Source organism: Gossypium hirsutum, chromosome D01 (genome assembly GCF_007990345.1).
Source record: "Gossypium hirsutum isolate 1008001.06 chromosome D01, Gossypium_hirsutum_v2.1, whole genome shotgun sequence".
NCBI lineage: Eukaryota > Viridiplantae > Streptophyta > Magnoliopsida > Malvales > Malvaceae > Gossypium > Gossypium hirsutum.
This window is the reverse complement of record NC_053437.1, coordinates 18,777,805-18,798,884: the sequence shown is the minus strand read 5'-3', so window position 1 is coordinate 18,798,884 and position 21,080 is coordinate 18,777,805. Positions and strand designations below refer to the sequence as shown.

The 21,080-nt window shown below is 34.6% G+C and overlaps 3 protein-coding genes, 2 non-coding genes and 4 pseudogenes across 6 annotated transcripts; 5 read left to right on the top strand and 4 right to left on the bottom strand.

Annotated features, from left to right (window-relative positions):
• Window positions 1-324: 324 nt before the first annotated feature.
• On the top strand, window positions 325-1,951 carry LOC121213906 (DNA-directed RNA polymerase subunit alpha-like). The gene has a single exon (XM_041087249.1). The coding sequence runs from the start codon at window positions 813-815 to the stop codon at window positions 1,800-1,802; it is 990 nt and encodes a 329-aa protein (XP_040943183.1). The 5' UTR covers window positions 325-812; the 3' UTR covers window positions 1,803-1,951.
• Window positions 326-862, top strand: LOC121213909 (30S ribosomal protein S11, chloroplastic). The gene has a single exon (XM_041087250.1). It carries the CDS (start codon window positions 326-328, stop codon window positions 740-742), a length of 417 nt encoding a protein of 138 aa, XP_040943184.1. The 3' UTR covers window positions 743-862.
• Window positions 1,952-2,752: 801 nt separating the features above from the next.
• Window positions 2,753-4,110, bottom strand: LOC121203388 (cytochrome b6; the record flags this gene model as incomplete). Its single annotated transcript, XM_041086354.1, has 1 exon — window positions 2,753-4,110. A coding segment is annotated over one exon (684 nt), but the record flags the coding sequence as incomplete, so codon positions are not given.
• A 1,393-nt stretch (window positions 4,111-5,503) lies between these two features.
• On the bottom strand, window positions 5,504-7,461 carry LOC107909847 (photosystem II CP47 reaction center protein-like; annotated as a pseudogene).
• A 5,922-nt stretch (window positions 7,462-13,383) lies between these two features.
• Window positions 13,384-13,457, top strand: TRNAP-UGG (transfer RNA proline (anticodon UGG)). Its single transcript has one exon. It is a non-coding gene; the product is annotated as a tRNA-Pro (tRNA).
• A 173-nt stretch (window positions 13,458-13,630) lies between these two features.
• Window positions 13,631-13,704, top strand: TRNAW-CCA (transfer RNA tryptophan (anticodon CCA)). Its single transcript has one exon. It is a non-coding gene; the product is annotated as a tRNA-Trp (tRNA).
• A 2,973-nt stretch (window positions 13,705-16,677) lies between these two features.
• Window positions 16,678-17,945, bottom strand: LOC121213903 (cytochrome f-like; annotated as a pseudogene). The gene has a single exon (XR_005909424.1). The product of XR_005909424.1 is annotated as a cytochrome f-like (transcript).
• Window positions 17,946-18,130: 185 nt separating this feature from the next.
• LOC121213904 (chloroplast envelope membrane protein-like) lies at window positions 18,131-19,085 on the bottom strand (annotated as a pseudogene).
• A 283-nt stretch (window positions 19,086-19,368) lies between these two features.
• Window positions 19,369-21,080, top strand: part of LOC121213561 (protein Ycf2-like) — a 4,821-nt pseudogene continuing 3,109 nt past the window's right edge.

The following is a 21,080-nucleotide window of genomic DNA, read 5'->3' as shown; positions in this document are numbered from 1 at the left end:
CAATTCAAATTTCAAGAAACTTATTTTCTTGCAATAAGCGAATTCGGAAAAATTTAAGGAATAACAACTATGAAAATAAGGGCTTCCGTTCGTAAAATTTGTGAAAAATGTCACCTAATCCGTAGGAGGGGACGAATTATCGTAATTTGTTTTAACCCGAGACATAAACAAAGATAAGGATAATCTTTCTATTCTAAAAAGAACTCCTGAAAGAAAAGAAACTAATCTTAAAGAAAGCGATAAACAAATAAAAATAGAAGATCTATTTTGACATGAAATGGATATATCCATATATCTCTGACTTATCTTTATGAAATGATAAAATATGGCAAAACCTATACCAAAAGTTGGTTCACGCAGGAATGGGCGCAGTAGTGCACGGAAAAGTGCACGTAGAATACCAAAAGGAGTTATTCATGTTCAAGCAAGTTTCAACAATACCATTGTTACTGTTACAGATGTATGGGGTCGGGTAATCTCTTGGTCCTCCGCCAGCACTTGTGGATTCAAGGGTACAAGAAGGGGGACCCCTTTTGCTGCTCAAACCGCAGCGGGAAATGCTATTCGAGCAGTAGTAGACCAAGGTATGCAACGAGCAGAAGTTATGATAAAGGGTCCTGGTCTCGGAAGAGATGCAGCATTACGAGCTATTCGTAGAAGTGGTATACTATTAAGTTTCGTACGGGATGTAACCCCTATGCCACATAATGGCTGTAGACCCCCTAAAAAAAGACGTGTGTAGAAATAAACACTAAAGAGATTTCAAGAGAAATAAATGATTCAATGATCTGATCAAATAAAATAATATTACTATGGTTCGAGAGAAAGTAAAAGTCTCTACTTCGACTCGGACACGACAGTGGAAGTGTGTTGAATCAAGAACAGATAGTAAGCGCCTTTATTATGGACGCTTTATTCTGTCTCCACTTATGAAAGGCCAAGCCGACACAATAGGCATTGCGATGCGAAGAGCTTTGCTTGGAGAACTAGAAGGAACATGCATTACACGTGCAAAATCTGAGAAAATACCCCACGAATATTCTACCATAGTAGGTATTCAAGAATCAGTCCATGAAATTTTAATGAATTTGAAAGAAATTGTATTGAGAGGGAATTTGTATGGAACTCGTAACGCCTTTATTTGTGCCAAGGGTCCCGGATATGTAACTGCTCAAGACATCATCTTACCATCTTCTGTGGAAATCGTTGATAATACACAGCATGTAGCCAGCCTAACCGAACCAATTGATTTGTGTATTGGATTACAAATCGAGAGAAATAGAGGATACGATATAAAAACGCCAAAGAACTTTCACGACGGAAGTTATCCTATAGATGCTGTATTCATGCCTGTTCGAAATGCGAATCATAGTATTCATTGTTATGGGAATGATAATGAAAAACAGGAGATACTTTTTCTAGAAATATGGACAAATGGAAGTTTAACTCCGAAAGAAGCACTTCATGAAGCCTCTCGCAATTTGATTGATTTATTTATTCCTTTTCTACATGCGGAAGAAGAAAACTTCCATTTAGAAAACAATCAACACGATGTTACTTTACCTTTTTTTCCGTTTCATGATAGATTAGTTAAACTAACAAAAAAGAAAAAAGAAATAGCATTGAAATCGATTTTTATTGACCAATCAGAATTGCCTCCCAGGATCTATAATTGTCTCAAAAAGTCCAATATACATACATTATTGGACCTTTTGAATAACAGTCGAGAAGACCTTATGAAAATTGAACACTTTCGCATAGAAGATGTAAAACAAATACTGTGTATTCTAGAAAAGAAGTAGAAAAAGCATTTCGAAATTGATTTATCAAAATTTTTAATCCAATGGATTTTGAACCTTCAGCACAATCTATAGATTCGGACCAGAATTGAATAAATGTATCTAGGGAGAATTCACTTTGCCTTTGAAGTGACTACTCCCTAGATACGCACATCATGATATTTTTTTTAATTGATTCAATTTAAAAAAGACCTAAAGTTAGGGATTTATCAATCGATAATGTTGCTCTAATACCCAACCAAAGGGCTACTGCAGTACCAATAAAAAAAAGGTTGTCGCTACTGGACGACGAAATGGATTTTGGAATTTATTAACATTTTCCAAAAACGGTACTGTTAATAATCCCGCGGGTACTGAAACCATTAAAAGAACACCCAATAACTTGTTAGGTACTGTACAAAGTATTTGAAATACAGGAAAGAAATACCATTCAGGTAATATTTCCAAAGGAGTTGCAAATGGATCCGCGGGTTCACCAATCATTGAAGGTTCTAGAATCGCTAAGCCCACGTTACAAGCAATAGTACCGAGAATTACTACTGGAAAAATATATAAAAGATCATTGGGCCATGCGGGTTCCCCATAATAATTATGACCCATACCTTTAGCTAATTTAGCTCTTAATACAGGATTGTTCAAGTCAGGTTTTTTTGTTATTAGGATAGGTGAATTTTTCTAGATCCATCTCCCAAAGGAATCGGACGTGATAATTTTTCATCATCCGGCTCAAGCAAAAGTCAATCGAATCAAATGGATACAAACGGATACCTATAAAATAAATCTATATTCTATATGTTTAAAATAAATCTATATGTTATCCCCACATATATGAATGGTTCCGTATGTAAGAAAAAAGGTACCCGATTCCATTTTACGGAGTTGCAATTATACATTCCAAGGAATTTCATTTTTACAGGTAAATGCTCAATACCCAAGTAGGCGTACAAAGTTGATCGTGATCAAGTGCTTTATGGGTCGTCTTAGGCCTTGCGATTCACCTTTATCCCAAAAATATATCGAGATTTTTTACATACAAAGGATTTACTTGTTACTAATATAGTCTAGCCTTTGCTCTTCTTTAGATCCCTTGTTTCACTCCGATAGTATAATTAAATCGGGTTGATGTAGAAGAAATGAATGCATTTTCATACTATTAAGATAAGAAAGTAAAAAAAAAAACTAAAATCTAATTTGGATTATGCCAAATCACTTATTCTACTGGATCTTACGGAGCCCTATTTATACACAACATCGTCAGGTCTGATCATAGAAAAGATTCTCTTCAAGCGAACCAGCCTATCCTTTGTATGGGGCTTACACGGTGGTTGAAACAAAGACACATTTGGTTGTGAATTCCAATGTAGCAGATAAAGGCATATTTCTGCACGGCCCAATCAATAGTTCAAGTCACACACTCCCATAATCCATTTTCTCTTTGGGGAATTCCCTTCAACTATTCATGTCATATTAAATAAATAATAGAATATTGTTGTAGTTGAAAGGAAATATCCAAATACATGTCTTATTTTTTTTCAATAATCCATATTTGTAGCAATGAAATACTATTGTTCCTCCCCCAAGTAATAAGATAAATTATTGGTTACAATATAGCTATGGTCTATATTCTCTATAAAGGACCAGAAATGCCTTGCTTACGTATCATTAGGAAATGCATTAAAATAAATACAGCAGTAAGAAGGGGTAATACAAAAGTGTGTAAACTATAAAAACGGGTTAAAGTGGATTGTCCCACACTAGCACTTCCACGTAATAACTCTACCAAAGGCGATCCTATTACCGGAATAGCATCCGGAACGCCTGTTACGATTTTGACTGCCCAATAACCAACTTGGTCCCGAGGTAAGGAATAACCTGTTACGCCAAAAGATGCGGTCAACACAGCCAGAACCACGCCTGTAACCCAAGTTAATTCGCGAGGTTTTTTAAAACCACCAGTGAGATAGACACGAAATACGTGCAGGATCATCATTAAGACCATCATACTTGCCGACCATCGATGAACTAATCGGATTAACCAACCAAAGTTAGCTTCAGTCATTATGTATTGAACAGAAGCAAAAGCCTCAGTAACGGTTGGACGATAGTAAAAAGTCATAGCAAATCCTATAGCTACTTGTACCAAAAAACAAGTAAGCGTAATTCCTCCTAGACAATAAAATATGTTAACATGAGGAGGAACATATTTACTAGTTACATCATCTGCAATCGCCTGAATTTCGAGGCGCTCTTCGAACCAATCATAGACTTTATTGAGATAGGTAAACCAAGAGGACCCCCCCGAGAACCGTATATGAGAATTTCATCTCGTACAGCACAAACAAAAACACCCAAGTAATAGCTGAAACGGATATGGAATAGAAAGTTTGAAACTTCTTAATCTTTTCATTCAATTTTATCTGAAGACACAAAAGAGTGAAAATCCGAAAGCTCTTTTTTGTAGTTGTAATTATAATGCCAAAAAATCAAGTCAGCACAGTCGTCTTTATGTTGATCGTTACAGGCCTCTTGAATCTTCTATTTACCTACTTATTTCTTTTTCTTTGCTTTGATTTGTTCTTTGTATGAAATGTGGCTTTATTCTTGTTTTCTTTCTTTTTGATAGGAATTCTCTTGTTAAGACCCTATGAATCAATTGAAACTTCAGATTCATACCAGAACCGCGATGATTCAATAAAACCTTCAAACTAAGTCCAAAGATTCTTTGAGTAAGAACCATTGGATCATCACTTATTCAATCAATAGAATAGATATAATAAAAAAAATACAAAGAAAAGAAAGGTTTGTCCTTTGATCAAAATAAGCATAAACTAAATGAGAGTTTGAAAGAATAAAAAATCTTTCGATTTATAAATAATATAACTCTTTCTTTGAATTCTTTTTTGAGCCCGGCCGTGAGGTTTGAATATTAAGTATGAATCATAGTTCAAATACTTTGTGATCCATTTCATATATTCCGTGCTCCAGATACTAGAATGACTATCCGACGGGATAAAACTATCTCGATCAAGATGACAGGCCTATTTTCTGTACTATCAATAGGATCAATTATAACAAGTCACACACTCATATTCCGGAAATACAGAAACAAATAAATTTCGCAGTCGAACTACCGAAATAGAATGGGGCTAAAAAAATCCGAGAACTAAAAGTTTCACTTTTTGTATTGAAAAGCGAGGCTTCGTGATTCTTGTGAATCTAATTCATTGAAATTCCATCCAGTAAAACGGAAGAATTATAAATCTCCAAAATAATAGATAAGAATATCGCAAATAAAGCCATTGCGACACCCATCAAAGGAGTCGTTCCCCATCCAGGGGCTACCTTACCATATTCCGAATTCAATGGTTTCAAAAAATCCCCTACAACAGTTCGTCTTGGACCAGATCTAGAACTACCCTCAACGGTTTGTGTAGCCATAAATCTAATTTTGTATTCAGTGAGATCTGTTGACTTTGTATATCATTCCGCTGTAAATAAACAATCTTATCATAGACCCATTGTGATCTTGAAATTATATAATAATGGAAACAGCAACCTTAGTCGCCATCTCTCTATCTGGTTTACTTGTAAGTTTTACTGGGTACGCCTTATATACTGCTTTTGGGCAACCCTCTCAACAATTAAGAGATCCATTCGAGGAACACGGGGACTAATTGAAGTAATAAGCCTCCCAATATTGGGAGGCTCATTACTTCAATTGAGATAATGAAAAATCATTTCATTTTTTTAGTTAGAATTTTAGGCGGTTCTCGAAAAAAGATAGCGAAAAAAATTATCCCTAGAGTAGATACTAAGAGGAATGTATAAACCAATGCTTCCATAAATTCGATCGTGGTTTACAATTATAGCTTCCGTACCTGTTTATTTGGAATCATCTCCCGAATAAAATAAAGAAAGAACAAGAATCAAAGAAAAGGCAGCGATTTAAATCAAGATTTTTCTAGCAGCCTATGGCAAATCACAAATAGAAGTAGAAGCGAAAAATAACAAAGCAATCTTGCATCAGACTACTTGTCTTCTTGTAGTTGGATCTCCAAGTTTTTGGAATGCTCCAAATTCCACTTGAGCATCCAAATCTGGATCAATACCGGCAAAAACATCTCTGAACAGGGTTCTAGCACCATGCCAAATGTGTCCGAAGAAGAAAAGCAAGGCAAACGAAGCATGCCCAAAAGTAAACCAACCCCTCGGACTGCTACGAAAAACACCATCGGATTTCAAAGTAGCACGATCTAATTCAAAAATTTCACCCAATTGAGCACGTCTAGCGTATTTTTTCACAGTAGTAGGATCACTATAACTCACTCCATTGAGTTCGCCGCCATAGAACTCAACAGTTACACCTACTTGTTCGACACTATACTTTGATTCTGCCCTTCTAAAAGGGACATCCGCTCTAACAATTCCGTCTCCGTCTACCAAAACAACCGGAAATGTTTCAAAAAAAGTAGGCATACGACGTACAAAAAGTTCACGCCCGTCTTTATCTCTAAAGATAGGGTGCCCTAACCACCCAACGGCTATTCCATCCCCGTTGTCCATTGAACCCGCTCTGAATAATCCTCCTTTTGCCGGATTATTGCCAATGTAATCATAAAAAGCTAATTTTTCAGGAATTTTAGACCAAGCTTCTGATAAACTTTGATTTTCGGCTAACCCAGCACTAACCCTTCGATATATTTCTTGCTGGAAGTATCCTTGATCCCATTGATAACGACTAGGACCAAATAATTCGATGGGGTAGTTGCTGAACCATACCACATAGTTCCGGCAACAAAAAAGCTGCAAAAAAGAAAGCAGCTATACTACTGGAAAGGACGGTTTCAATATTTCCCATACGTAATCCTTTGTATAAACGTTGGGGCGGGCGGACACTAAGATGGAATAAGCCCGCTAATATGCCCAATGTCCTTGCTGCAATATGATGAGAGGCTATTCCTCTCGGAACAAAAGGATCAAAACCTTCCACGCCCCACGCCGGATTTACAGGTTGGACCTTGCCAGTTAGTCCATAAGGGTCCGACACCCATATTCCAGGACCATACAATCTTGTTACATGAAATGCGCCAAAGCCAAAGCAAGCCACTCCTGAGAGAAATAAATGAATTCCAAAAATCTTGGGCAAATCCAAAGAAGGTTTTCCTGTGCGCTCATCACAAAAAATTTCTAGATCCCAATATACCCAATGCCAGATAGCTGCCAAGAAGCACAAGCCAGAAAACACAATATGTGCTCCGGCCACACCTTCGTAACTCCAAATACCCGGATTTGTTATAGTCCCCCCTGTAATACTCCAACCGCCCCATGAATTGGTTATTCCTAAACGAGTCATGAAGGGTATAACGAACATACCTTGTCTCCACATTGGATCAAGAACGGGATCGGAGGGATCAAAAACGGCTAATTCATATAGAGCCATTGAACCGGCCCAACCAGCAACCAGAGTCGTATGCATTATATGAACAGAAAGCAAGCGACCGGGATCATTCAATACGACAGTATGAACACGATACCAAGGCAAACCCATGGAAATACCCCTTTATCAACGAAAAATAGACACTATGTAACTTTATTGCATTGGAATACCTCTCCTTTTCGGTGGATTCTTTCGGAGAAAGGATTAATATTTGTTCTATTCCATTAGTAATTAAAGGAGGAATTCGGCTCAGAAGAAAAAAGAGAAGCAGATCTATTCTATACCCGATAAGTATCAATACGCAATGGGGGTTGATCCTATTTTTTATGAATGAACGCATCCCTATTTGTTCGTCATTCAAAGGACCTATTGGTAAGAATTCTCTTTCATTCATTTTGTCTTTCTTTATTTTGTGGCCTTATTCTATCTATGTATAAAATATGAGGCCAATATTATTAAGACCATTATTACGCTTCCAGATCAAAGTGAAATATAGTATTTAATTCTTTTTCTTTCCTTTAATGCCTATTGGTGTTCCAAAAGTTCCTTTTCGAAATCCGGGAGAGGAAGATGCAGTTTGGGTTGACGTATAGTGCGACTTGTCAAATATATTGGGTCATATGGGATTCCCCCGTTCTCTCGCCCGATCTAGATATCCTCTGTTTCGCCCTAAAAAGATTGATTGAATTATCAAAAATTTGTAGCGCGAAGTGTAATGAAGTGCAATTAGAGATCCATTTCATTTTTTGGGGGGTATCCAGATTAATATTTTCAATTAGACTGATTTATGGTTGGCTTGGTTGGACCGAAAAAATGAAGCATCCAGGCTCCGTTTAGAAAAAAACCCAATTGGTAATACATTTATGATTACCACCTATATCATAATCATAAATCTTTTTTATTTACAAATTAGAAATAGAAATAAGAACGATTTCAAACTATTAATCAATCGAATAATATGAGAAATACGTTGAATATTTGGCGAAAAACATGAAAGAAAAAGGAATTAAATTAAAATAAAAAAGGAAATGAAATTATAGCAAAAAGATGTAGTATTGGGTCATTTGTCCTATATGCGCAAATCAAAATCGGGCGGATCTTTACTCGAAGTAGAGCATAAACCTAAAAAAATTGAATAAAAAATTGATGAAACCCATTCAGGAACAAGAAAATGACATCATGATTTGGATTGAATCCCAATGAAAAAAATAGATCAATGAAAAGTTTGTGCGATAAGTTTAGCGAATTTTTTCTATATTATAGATTATAGGAAAACGGGCCAAAACTTATCTTTCTTTAATTTCATTTTGAATTTTATTTTAAAAATGTAAGAAAAAGCCCCTTCGTTAGAAATTAGAAGTTAGAAAAGGCACACTAGAAAAAACGAAGGATGGCTGGAATCTACACATTGATTTTTTTTCGCAATTTTTGTTGAACCGTATGCATCAAAAGGTGCCTGTACGGCTACTAAGGGATACAATTTTATCCTAATCAATCGACTTTATCGAGAAAGATTACTTTTTTTAGGCCAAGAGGTTGATAGCGAGATCTCGAATCAACTTATTGGTCTTATGGTATATCTCAGTATAGAGAATGATACCAAAGATCTGTATTTGTTTATAAACTCTCCTGGCGGATGGGTAATACCTGGAGTAGCTATTTATGATACTATGCAATTTGTGCAACCAGATGTGCATACAATATGCATGGGATTGGCTGCTTCAATGGGATCTTTTCTCCTGGCCGGAGGAGAAATTACCAAACGTCTAGCATTCCCTCACGCTCGGCGCCAATGAGTTTTTTTATTTGATGGAAAGAAAAAAGAAGACTATGCCTTCGCCATATGAAATATGAGTTAGTAAGTAATAATAGCATGGCACTTCGAATTCGATATGAAATTTTTTTTGATTTCTTTTTTTTCAAAACATTAGATTATGTATCGAAAGAGTAGTATGAGAGAAAGGGCATTTCCAATTTTATCTTAGCTTTCGTGGGCCCATCTCAGCGTCACAAACTTTTTTTCTTTTCACACCAGAGGCTATTAACAATATTTATAACAATATTTATGTTATAAAATAAAAGAGTACGAAAAAAAAGACTATTTTTTTTCTTTCTTTTTTTTGAAAAAAAAAAGAAACTTTGGGATTGCTGAATTACAGATGAAATAAATATATAAAGCAACGGAGCCATCATAGTATTTTTGAACTTTTCTGAAAAAAAAGAAAAAAAAAAGAAGGGTGGTAATTGGATTATTTAGTGATCTGGGTCTAATAGACGCTCTCTATATTTTCTCTTTTTCTTTTTTCGATGAAAGAAAAAAGAGAATTCCATTGTAAAGCTGTATGCAATGCACAAAAAAAATGCCTGTACGGTTGTTCAATTCTATCTTTTTTTTCTTATTATTCTTTAGCTATTTTTAGCTATTCTTCTCGCCTCATTATGTGAGTTAGAAGAACCTTTTATTATGTTATATCATCAGGGTAATGATCCATCAACCTGCTAGTTCTTTTTATGAGGCACAAACAGGAGAATTTATCCTAGAAGCGGAAGAACTACTGAAACTTCGTGAAAGCCTCACAAGGGTTTATGTACAAAGAACGGGCAAGCCCCTATGGGTTGTATCCGAAGACATGGAAAGAGATGTTTTTATGTCAGCAACAGAAGCCCAAGCTCATGGAATTGTGGATCTTGTAGCGGTTAAATACGTTAAATAACAAATAGCAATAGCAACGATTTAACACCAATCCACAATTTAATTAAGATTGATTTAATCCCTCTTCTTCCTTTCCTTATTAACTTAAGCCTAAGGGGTTAATATTTTATTAATCTATTAAATAGAAAAAGAAGTAATTCAGAATCATCTGGTTAGGATCGATCTAAACCAGTCTATTATGTATATGATTCAGTATGCCAACTATTAAACAACTTATTAGAAATGCAAGACAGCCAATTAGAAATGTCACGAAATCCCCTGCTCTTGGGGGATGTCCTCAGCGCCGAGGAACATGTACTAGGGTGTATGTGCGACTTGTTCAGATCATGGGCTGAGAAAAAAGAAACAACTTTTTCAGTATCAACGATCCGTACCAGTGAATAGAATGGGGTTCGTCCGTTCACTATCTAAAAAAGATAGATCTACCATATCCTTCTATTGTGTATGAAATTTATGGTTTCCATTGGCGCAAATACAATCTTGGAATTTAAGATGAGAAAAAATTCCCCATTGGTAGCAAATGTTTATCCATTAAGCGGGGAAAATCCTATTTAAAAAGCAAAAAGATTATGCTTCGACTCTTGCAAAGAACGGACTAACAGGGTCAGCTGCCCAATTAATCCTCATCCTTACATACCGTTACTGTATAAGATAGATCTCGTTGTGAAAGATCTATTACTGGAAAATTTATGAGTAGAGCCAAAGAGTGTGAACTGTACAAGTTACCAATTAAATGAAGGAATGAGCTCCGGTGTATAGAGAGGACCTCACCGTTTAAGAAGTAACCATAGAAACGATGGAACCCACTATTTATTTATCCATTTCTATTTACTCCTTTATTTTAGTTAATATGCTTTTTTTGATACCTAGTATCAATACAATTTCTTATTTCAAGGCGAAATGAAATGCCTAGAAAAAAGGAAAAATCGTGGTCGGGACGGTTAGAGTAGCAAAAGCCATTGGAATTTTTATTTTATACATTGGAAGAATCCGTTTTGTTATTAATAGACTAGAAAAGAATAACTGAAAGAAAGAATTAGTTATTCATCAAAATTTCTTTTATTCAATGACTAGAATTAAACGGGGATATATAGCTCGTAGACGTCGAAAAAAAATTAGTTTATTTGCATCAAGCTTTCGAGGGGCTCATTCAAGACTTACTCGAACTATTACTCAACAAAGAATAAGAGCTTTGGTTTCGGCTCATCGGGATAGAGATAGGAAAAAAAGGGATTTTCGTCGTTTGTGGATCACTCGAATAAATGCAGTAATTCGCGGAGTGGGGGTATCCTATAGTTATAGTAGATTAATACACAATCTGTACAAGAAACAGTTGCTTCTGAATCGTAAAATACTTGCACAAATAGCTATCTCAAATAGGAATTGTCTTTATATGATTTCCAACGAGATTAGAAAATAAGGAGATCGGAAGGAATCCAACGAAATGCTTTAAATGAAATGGGGTTCCCTCGAGAATGAACTCGGAGAAGGTAGAGTAGAAATTAATATGATAAAAAATTCTGATTCTGATAAGGTTCTGATAAGGTCATCAAAACAAGATGAGCGAATGCGCTCAATAAAAAAAATATTTTTTTCTTCCCCAACCGGATTCGATTCTTTTGAAGGGGTAAGCCTATTTATTTCTGGTTCTAAGAGCAGTAGTTCTAGTGGTCGACTCGCTTCTTTCAAACTGTTTCTCATTATTAAGAAAGGGTAACGAAGATAAAATACGAGCTTGTTTTATAGCAATAGTAATTAACCGTTGTTGTTTTAAGGTCAATCTATTTACTCGCCTAGATAATATTTTTCCTTGTTCACTAATAAATCGACTAATTAAACTCATGTTTCTATAATCAATTCGATCCCTCGATTGGATCGGGGCAAACGCCTACGAAAAGATCGCTTGGATTTATCCATGATTTCTTTATTCCTTATTTCTAAAAAGAATCCTATCCCTATCTCTATTTCTAAAATCCTATTTTGAAATTCAAATTATAGAATTAATATAATAAATAGGATTTGGTTTGTTTATTTTATTATTGTTTATTTTATTATTATTTATCATTTAAATATATAATTGAAATATATATAAATTAAAATATATTAATAATATATAAATAATATTAATAATATAGAAAGAAAATATGCGTTATATATAACTAATTATATACTTATACTTAATATATTATATACCTAATGTCATATTTTCATATTCTCGGTAAGTGGTGACATACGAGCACTTGATTCAATTTATTTCTTTATCTCTCCGTGAATTGTATGTTTGTAACAATAGGGAAAGAATTTCTTCAATTCCAATCGACTGGGCGTATTGTGTCAATTTTTTTGAGTAATATACCTGGAAATACCCGTTGATTCCTTATTAATGCCGTTTCGAACACAACTGGTACATTCCAAAATAATCGTTACTCGGACATCTTTACTCTTGGCCATGAACCTCCTTTGAGTTTTTAATTCACCCAACTTTTCTATTTTCCGATCAAAAGCGAAGAAGAAAGGAATGAAAAAAAAAAGAAATAAAAGTTGCTAACTCAAAACCAAATCTTGAAAGATTTTGTTGCAATCAATATAGTAAATCAATATAGATTTAGAGTAATAGTGAATAATAAGAATAAGTAATACAACGATTTCGAACTCTATTTAGAATCAAACCACCGTACGGTATTTTCTTTAAGTATCTTGTAGGATACTGTTGTTCCAGCCACATTTCTCTTTTCGCTCTACTAGTAATTTAATTGGAGCTTGAACCCGAGTTTCGGTGAGGTTGAATCTACTTTTTTCGTTCTACCTTCCTTATTTATTTTATCTAATTCTTATCTAATTCGGAAAAAAAAAACTAAAAAAAAGGGGGGCGAGAGAGTAGTCACAGATATTTGATTGTATCTCGATCTAATCTTTTTCGCCCCGTCCCGCGGCAATAACTAGAATTAAAAAAAAGGGAATGTTAACGCATCCGGGAAGAAATGATTGATATCTATTAATAAACCCGTTAAAGAACCGAACCAGAGAGTACTTAGTACCGGTGCTACGGAAAGATATGTTTTTAGATCTCGCATTTAAAATCCTCCTTCTTTATCGTATTACATTATGGTAATACATATATAATCGCATGTATGTGTGGTTAAAGACCACTTGGATTTGTCTATTTGTACCCGGAATTCCTAATTCAAAATTCAAATTTAAATGTACAATGATTCGATAGATAAGATTTTCCCTTTCTTAAAACAGCAAAACAAAATAGGTCCCTTTCTGCTTGAGAATTCCCGCTAAAAATATTCATTTATTATTCATTATATGGTTGTTATATGAGACCAAAAAGAGGAAATGGAAAGATCCGTTTTGTATATCAATAGATGAAATAAGGGTGTGGAAAACAAGACAGGGATTCTCTACAATGACATTGTAGGCCAATTGAAAGGGATGTAGCGCAGCTTGGTAGCGCGTTTGTTTTGGGTACAAAATGTCACGGGTTCAAATCCTGTCATCCCTACCTATTACTTCTCCTTTGAGCAGTAACGAGGGAGTCGTTTTAGATTGATTAAAATTAAGCATACATAATCTATCATTTTCTCATATTATATATGATATATGATAGTATAGTTGTGCGCGATGTATTGGGGTTATAAAAGAATCCTCTTTAGTCATATTTATTATGATAAGAAAGTGCTCTTAGTTCAGTTCGGTAGAACATGGGTCTCCAAAACCCAATGTCGTAGGTTCAAATCCTACAGAGCGTGATTCCGCTCTTGTTAGGTCGAAAATTACACCGAACTGAAAAAAAAATTGAACAGCAATTCGAATTTGACCTCCTTGGATTAAATTATAAAATTAAAATTATTAAATAAATTGAAATTCAAAAATTTAAGAATTAAAGGGGTCAGTCAAAAAAAGGTATGTTAATTAATCAAAGGTCCAACTGATCACCACGTCTGTATTGTAAATATGCGGTTACGAATAATCCAGCCAAAGTAATAGGAATTAGACCTAAGACGATTCCAAATAGAAAAACTTCAATCATTTCAATTTATTTGAAAGGAGAAAAAGAAAGGTAATATCTATCCCTAAATATTAATTTCTATTGCCCATGAATATCAATACCTAATAATTGATAATTAACACGGTAAGGAGCTATAGAATATATGGAATAGGACAGAAAGCTTTGTTTTTTATGAATTGTTCGTTCATTGAATTAATTTTCAAATAAGTCGTATCTCTTTCAGACCAATAAATAAAGCTGAGGTTATAGTTAAAGCTGCTAGTAAAAAACCGAAATAACTAGTTATAGTAGGCATGAAGGAGCTAAATGAAATATGTTCTTTTTATACATATGTTTATAAAGCACTTACCTAAGTTTCAATTTTTAAACGAGAGGGGGATAAGCAAAAATACCAATTGAAATAATAAGTTCAATTGAAATTTTTTGCTTCATCAATCATTATAAACGGTATTCACAAAAATAGAGCGGCAGGACAAGAGTAGAAAAGAAAAAGAAATCGATTCATCATCTTTGTAGTTAGGTCAAGAAAAAACCTTTGGATCTAATACAAGAATACAAGAAAGGCCGCCTCACAAATATTGATTAGTAGATTTTTTTTTATTCCTTGCTCTTTTTTTATCTATATCTAATACTATCGACTACTCTTACTTGTTACTAGACGACTAAGCAATTCCTTAAAAAAAAAAGAGGGCTTCCAACAAAAAACAAAACCTCTTGTGCAACTACGAAAAAAAGTCAATTTTTATATTTCGCATCTAATTGACTTGCGGAAATATGATAATTTCCTTCATGAATTATTATAAACCAACTCGTTGGATTCACGGGTTACCTGATCTGCCGTTTCTAGGCCCAAGCCAATACCTCCAGGAATTTGAGGAATTTTCTATTGCATGATACCTGGTTATACATCGACAAGCAAGAAGAAGAAAGAAATTATCTAGCACTTCACGTCGATATACTGTTTGAAATTGCGTTGCTGTGTCAGAAGAAGGATAGCTATACTGATTCGGTATACTCTAAAAATACCTTTGGTACAATATTGACGATCTCACAAAGATTGAGTTTCGGTGAATTCCCATTTACTGATCCCATCTTTTACGGAATCGATCCCCTACAAGAATATGTGGAGCTCGGCATGTCTGGAAGCACAGGAGAACGTTCTTTTGCTGATATTATTACCAGTATTCGATACTGGGTCATTCATAGTATTACTATACCTTCCCTATTCATCGCGGGTTGGTTATTCGTCAGCATAGGTTTAGCTTATGATGTGTTTGGAAGCCCTCGTCCAAATGAGTATTTTACAGAGAACCGACAAGGAATTCCATTAATAATTGGCAATTTTGATTCTTTGGAGCAACTCGATGAATTTAGTAGATCTTTTTAGGAGGACCCAATGACCATAGATCGAACCTATCCAATTTTTACAGTGCGATGGTTGGCTGTTCACGGACTAGCTGTACCTACCGTTTCTTTTTTGGGGTCAATATCAGCAATGCAGTTCATCCAACGATAAACCTAATTCGAATTAATTATAGAGCTATGACACAATCAAACCCGAACGAACAAAATGTTGAATTGAATCGTACCAGTCTCTACTGGGGGTTATTACTCATTTTTGTACTTGCTGTTTTATTTTCCAATTATTTCTTCAATTAAGAAAAAAATAGTAGAATACTAAATAATAGTAGGAATTCTCTTATCCCATTCGGAAGGATTGTATCTCATAATTATCTATGACTGTTTATGTCTTTAGCATGACCACTTGATGAAATGCGGAGGGAAGCGGGATAAATGGCCGATACTACTGGAAGGATTCCTCTTTGGATAATAGGTACGGTAATTGGTATTCCTGTGATCGGTTTAATAGATATTTTCTTTTATGGTTCATATTCTGGATTGGGTTCGTCCCTGTAATATGGAATAATGGATAATGGGACAAACTAAGTTATAGGCATGAAAGTTTAAGAACTCAACGGGGCCCGCCTCCTCTTTCTTTGTCTGATTCGCGAGGAAGGGTCCCATTGAATTCTTAATGATCATGATCATAATATTTTGGTCGTATAAATGACAACAAATAGATCACTTTTTCCGATGATTTTTTTGAAAAATGAACTCAATTTCAATTAATTGATTCATAGCATCTGATCTTCGATAGTATCTATCGATACTTTCAAGGTTAGAAGAAAAAAAGGAATCACTCAATTGGATGACACATATTTAATATTTCTTTTTTTTTTCTGTCGACCAGATATCAATCAAACCTTTTCTAGACTAGTCTAATCTTACTCTATTTATTTTAGTATTTCATCAAAGTTTGAAATTATTTTATAAGTTTATCGCCTTGATTCTATTTTATCAAAAAAAATCGGTAAGGATTCCTTCTCTTTTTTTTTGGTTGTCCATTACTTAGTATATTATACTTATTTCGACTTATTTTATACTTGTTATATTATCCTTATTACTTATTCTATTATAAGTAAATCGAAAAAATAAAGGGTTTTGAAAAATCTGGAAAAATCGAAACTAAGAATAGAAATCTTTGAGGAACGGGTCCCGGAATTGGTATTATTTCGACACAAGAAAAGGGTGTGTAAAATTCCTTTTCTTGTGTCGAAGGCTAGAAAGACGAAGAATACTCCCTGTAATTATTTGTTCCCCTCATTTATCCTTCCTTTCTATTCTCCACTTACTTATCTTATGTTTAGTATCTACTCAAATTGAATTTAGAAAACAAAAAAAACCTATTCTGTAACATTTAAATCTGACACTGACAATAGGAATATAATTACACCCCCCAATTTAGTCCAATTTAGATTGAAAAAAGAAAAAAAAAGAGGTAAAGACAAATAGTCTTGTTCACAATATACATATTTTGTTTTGAATGCGGTAAAAGCAATTCCTAGAGAAAGAATAGAAACAAGCAAAAGACTTTTCATCCTTTTTTTCATTATACCTAACCTAATTGACAGGAAGAATTTGTTCTTTTTTACAAATTTGATGTTGATAAATCCACAGATCTAGAAATTCATTTCGGACACTTGAACCTTCTCAAACTGTTTCTTTTTAAGAACCAAAAAGATTTGTACAAAAACAATAGATGCCAAGAAGAACAAAAGACCTTGGACGCGTAGTGGGTCTTGAAGTACTATTTCTGCATCCCCCTGACCAAATCCACCCACATTAGGATTAATTGTTAACGGTTGATCGAGTTTGATAGATTCACCCTCTGAAACAAGAAGTTCTGGTCCTGGGGGATAATATCAACCACTTGATGTCCATCCAAGGCATCCATTATGGTTATTTCGTACCCCCTTTTTCTTTTCGTATGATTTTGCTTACTATACCTGTTGCCGTAGCATTATAAACAGTATTGTTACTTTTGTTCCCGTCGGGATAAATCTGGCCCCTTCCCCTGTTGCCGCCTACGTATATGGGATATTTTAAGAAATGAACATCCTTATTACTAGCAGGGTCTGGGGAAAGAATAGGAAAGGTGATTTCACTATATTTTTTACCAGGAACAGGACCTATCACAAGAATATTTTTCTTAGTGGGGCGGTAGTTCTGAAAAGACAGATTGCCTATCTTTTCTTTCATCTCGGGCGAAATACGATCAGGCGGGGCTAACTCAAACCCCTCTGGTAAAATAAGAACAGCACCCACATTCAAAGCCCCTTTCTTACCATTAGCAAGAACTTGTTTCAGTTGCATATCATAAGGAATTCTAACAACCGCTTCAAATACAGCATCAGGAAGTACCGCTTGTGGAACCTCAATATCCACGGGTTTATTCGCTAAATGGCAATTGGCACATACAATACGCCCAGTTGCTTTTCGTGGATTTTCATACCCCTACTGCGCAAAAATGGGATATGCATTTGAAATGGAAGCCCCGGTTATTATATAGATCATGAGCGATACGGAAATGGATCGAGTAATCTCCTCTTTTATCCAAGAAAAAGTATTTCTAGTTTGCATGGTCCAATCATTGATCCCGAAAATTTCTACAATAAAATTAGGTAGGTCACTAGTATAGTTCCCTAGCCATGATTCTGCTATTTACTTTTACTGAAAACTGAAAAAAAAATGACTGAAACAGAGGAGAAATTGTATTCTCCTGATGGGTAGAAAGAGTAAAGTAAGTACGACTTTGCATGCTTTGCTTATCTCGAAAGTAAGAAAGATTATAATTGAATCCGTGAATCATTTTTCAGTCATTCATTGAATGATAAATAACTACAAGTGACGGAGATACACGATTTAAATAACGAAAGATCCAATATTTAAAAATTGTATCTAGAATGACTGGAAAGGTAGAAACAAGACCAGATATAATTTGATCATAATGAGCAAATCCAAAATCTTTGTATATAGAGCCAATCATTAGTTCCCAACCGTGGGCGAATGAAATCCTATACATAAATCTGTTAATAAAAGAATAGAAAAAGCTTTTATTGTGTCGCTTAAATTATATAGGAATTCTTGAACCCAAGAGTTAAGAATAAGAAGTTCTTCATTCCCCAAAATAGAATAACCACTTAGAATAATGAAACAGATTAGATTGGTCGAGAAGTGCAAAATCGTATGGATATGATCCTCATTGTGCAGCTTGATCAATTGGATCGTTTCTTTTTGGATTCCTATACGAAGCTTTTGTAGATGTGTTTCTGGGTATTCTTTTATCATTTCGTCCAACAGGAAGAGTTCCTCTACTTCTATGAATTGTTCTAGAATACTCTTTTCTTGAATATCATTCAAAAAAGTTTCGGATTGCCTAGTATCCCACCAATTAGTAATCCAAGATTTCAGACTTTTATTAAATGAGAGAGAGATCCACCAGGGCAAAAATACTATAGATGCAAGATATAGAAGGGGAGTGAATGCTTTCTTTTTTGCCATTTTTTCATCTGTGAGTTGTTAATGAACCCACCTCATTCGTTGAATTTATGTGATCTAATCTTTCTATCAAGCATGCCTTTCATTATATTATAAAGTAGGGGCCCATGAATCTATTCTCTGTTTTTTTTTTGATTCAGTGCTTAGCCCTTGAATCTAATTGAATCTAAAAAGAATACAGAATATAGAAAATAAGAATCCACTTTGAATTCGAATGAAATATATATTATCGAATGAAATATATATTATAGAAAATATATATTTGAATCCAAATATCTCAATTGATCAAATTCGAAGCAATTGCCCTCTTTTGATAACTGCCCGAAAGAACCGCTTCAAATAAGAAAGATTGTTCTATTCAGATTTTGAGACAAAGGAGCGCCCTGTCTATATCAAGATCGCAATCAAATATGTCAAAAATTTTCGCGGGTTATCTAAACTATATAGTCTAGAGTCCAGCAATAATTGAAAAAAAAAATTAGGAAAAATATTATGCTGATCAAAAATGAGTGACAAAAAAAGACAGAAAAGGTATCATTACGTTTATCATTATGTCTACCCTTGTGTGCGTGATTCCTGTTGAAGCATATACTCCGATCGCAACTTCGAATATGGAATTCAAAGGGATCAAATAGGAAATGATACTCTGAATCATAGAACTATAATGAAATATACGATCAACCAACATTTATCGAATTTGAAAAAGAGTCAGAAGAAATGGTTCGATCCTCTTATTTTGATTTCTCGAACCGAGAGATCCATGAATCGGGATCCTAATGCATATAGATACAAATGGTCCAATGGGAGTAAGAATTTCCAGGAGCATTTGGAACATTTCGTTTCTGAGCAGAAGAGCCGTTTTCAAGTAGTGTTCGATCGATTACGTATTAATCAATATTCGATTGATTGGTCTGAGGTTATCGACAAAAAAGATTTGTCTAAGTCACTTCGTTTCTTTCTGTCCAAGTTACTTCTCTTTTTGTCCAAGTTACTTCTCTTTTTGTCTAACTCACTTCCTTTTTTCTTTGTGAGTTTCGGGAATATCCCCATTCATAGGTCTGAGATCCACATCTATGAATTGAAAGGTCCGAATGATCAACTTTGCAATCAGTTGTTAGAATCAATAGGTCTTCAAATCGTTCATTTGAAAAAATTGAAACCTTTCTTATTGGATGATCATAATACTTCTCAAAAACCGAAATTCTTGATCAATGGAGGAACAATATCACCATTTTTGGTCAATAAGATACCAAAGTGGATGATTGACTCATTCCATACTAGAAATAATCGCAGGAAATCTTTTGATATCATGGATTCCTATTTCTCAATGATATCCCACGATCAAGACAATTGGCTGAATCCCGTGAAACCATTTCATAGAAGTTCATTGATATATTCTTTTTATAAAGCAAATCGACTTCGATTCTTGAATAATCCACATCACTTCTGCTTCTATTGTAACAAAAGATTCCCTTTTTATGTGGAAAACGCCCGTATCAATAATTATGATTTTACGTATGGACAATTCCTCAATATCTTGTTCATTCGCAACAAAATATTTTCTTTGTGCGGTGGTAAAAAAACATGCTTTTTTAGGGAGAGATACTATTTCACCTTCACCAATCGAGTCGCAGGTATCTAACATATTCATATCTAATGATTTTCCACAAAGTGGTGACGAAAGGTATAACTTGTACAAATCTTTCCAGTTTGCAATTCGATCCGATCCATTAGTTCGTAGAGCTATTTACTCGATTGCAGACATTTCTGGAACACCTCTAACAGAGGGACAAATAGTCAATTTTGAAAAAACTTATTGTCAACCTCTTTCAGATATGAATCCATCTGATTCAGAAGAGAAGAACTTGCATCAGTATCTCAATTTCAATTCAAACATGGGTTTGATTCACACTCCATGTTCTGAGAAATATTTACCATCCGAAAAGCGGAAAAAACGGAGTCTTTGTCTAAAGAAATGCGTTGAGAAATGGTGGATGTATAGAACCTTTCAACGAGATAGTGCTTTTTCAACTCTCTCAAAACGGAATCTATTCCAAACATATATGCCATGGTTCCTTACTTTGACAGGGTACAAATATCTAAATTTGATATTTTTAGATACTTTTTCAGACCTATTGCCGATACTAAGTAGCAGTCAAAAATTTGTATCCATTTTTCATGATATTATGCATGGATCAGATATATCATGGCGAATTC

What these genes read in the sequence shown, in the direction of transcription:
- LOC121213909 (XM_041087250.1), top strand. Translation starts at nt 326, where the DNA reads ATGGCAAAACCTATACCAAAAGTTGGTTCACGCAGGAATGGGCGCAGT.
- LOC121213906 (XM_041087249.1), top strand. Translation starts at nt 813, where the DNA reads ATGGTTCGAGAGAAAGTAAAAGTCTCTACTTCGACTCGGACACGACAG.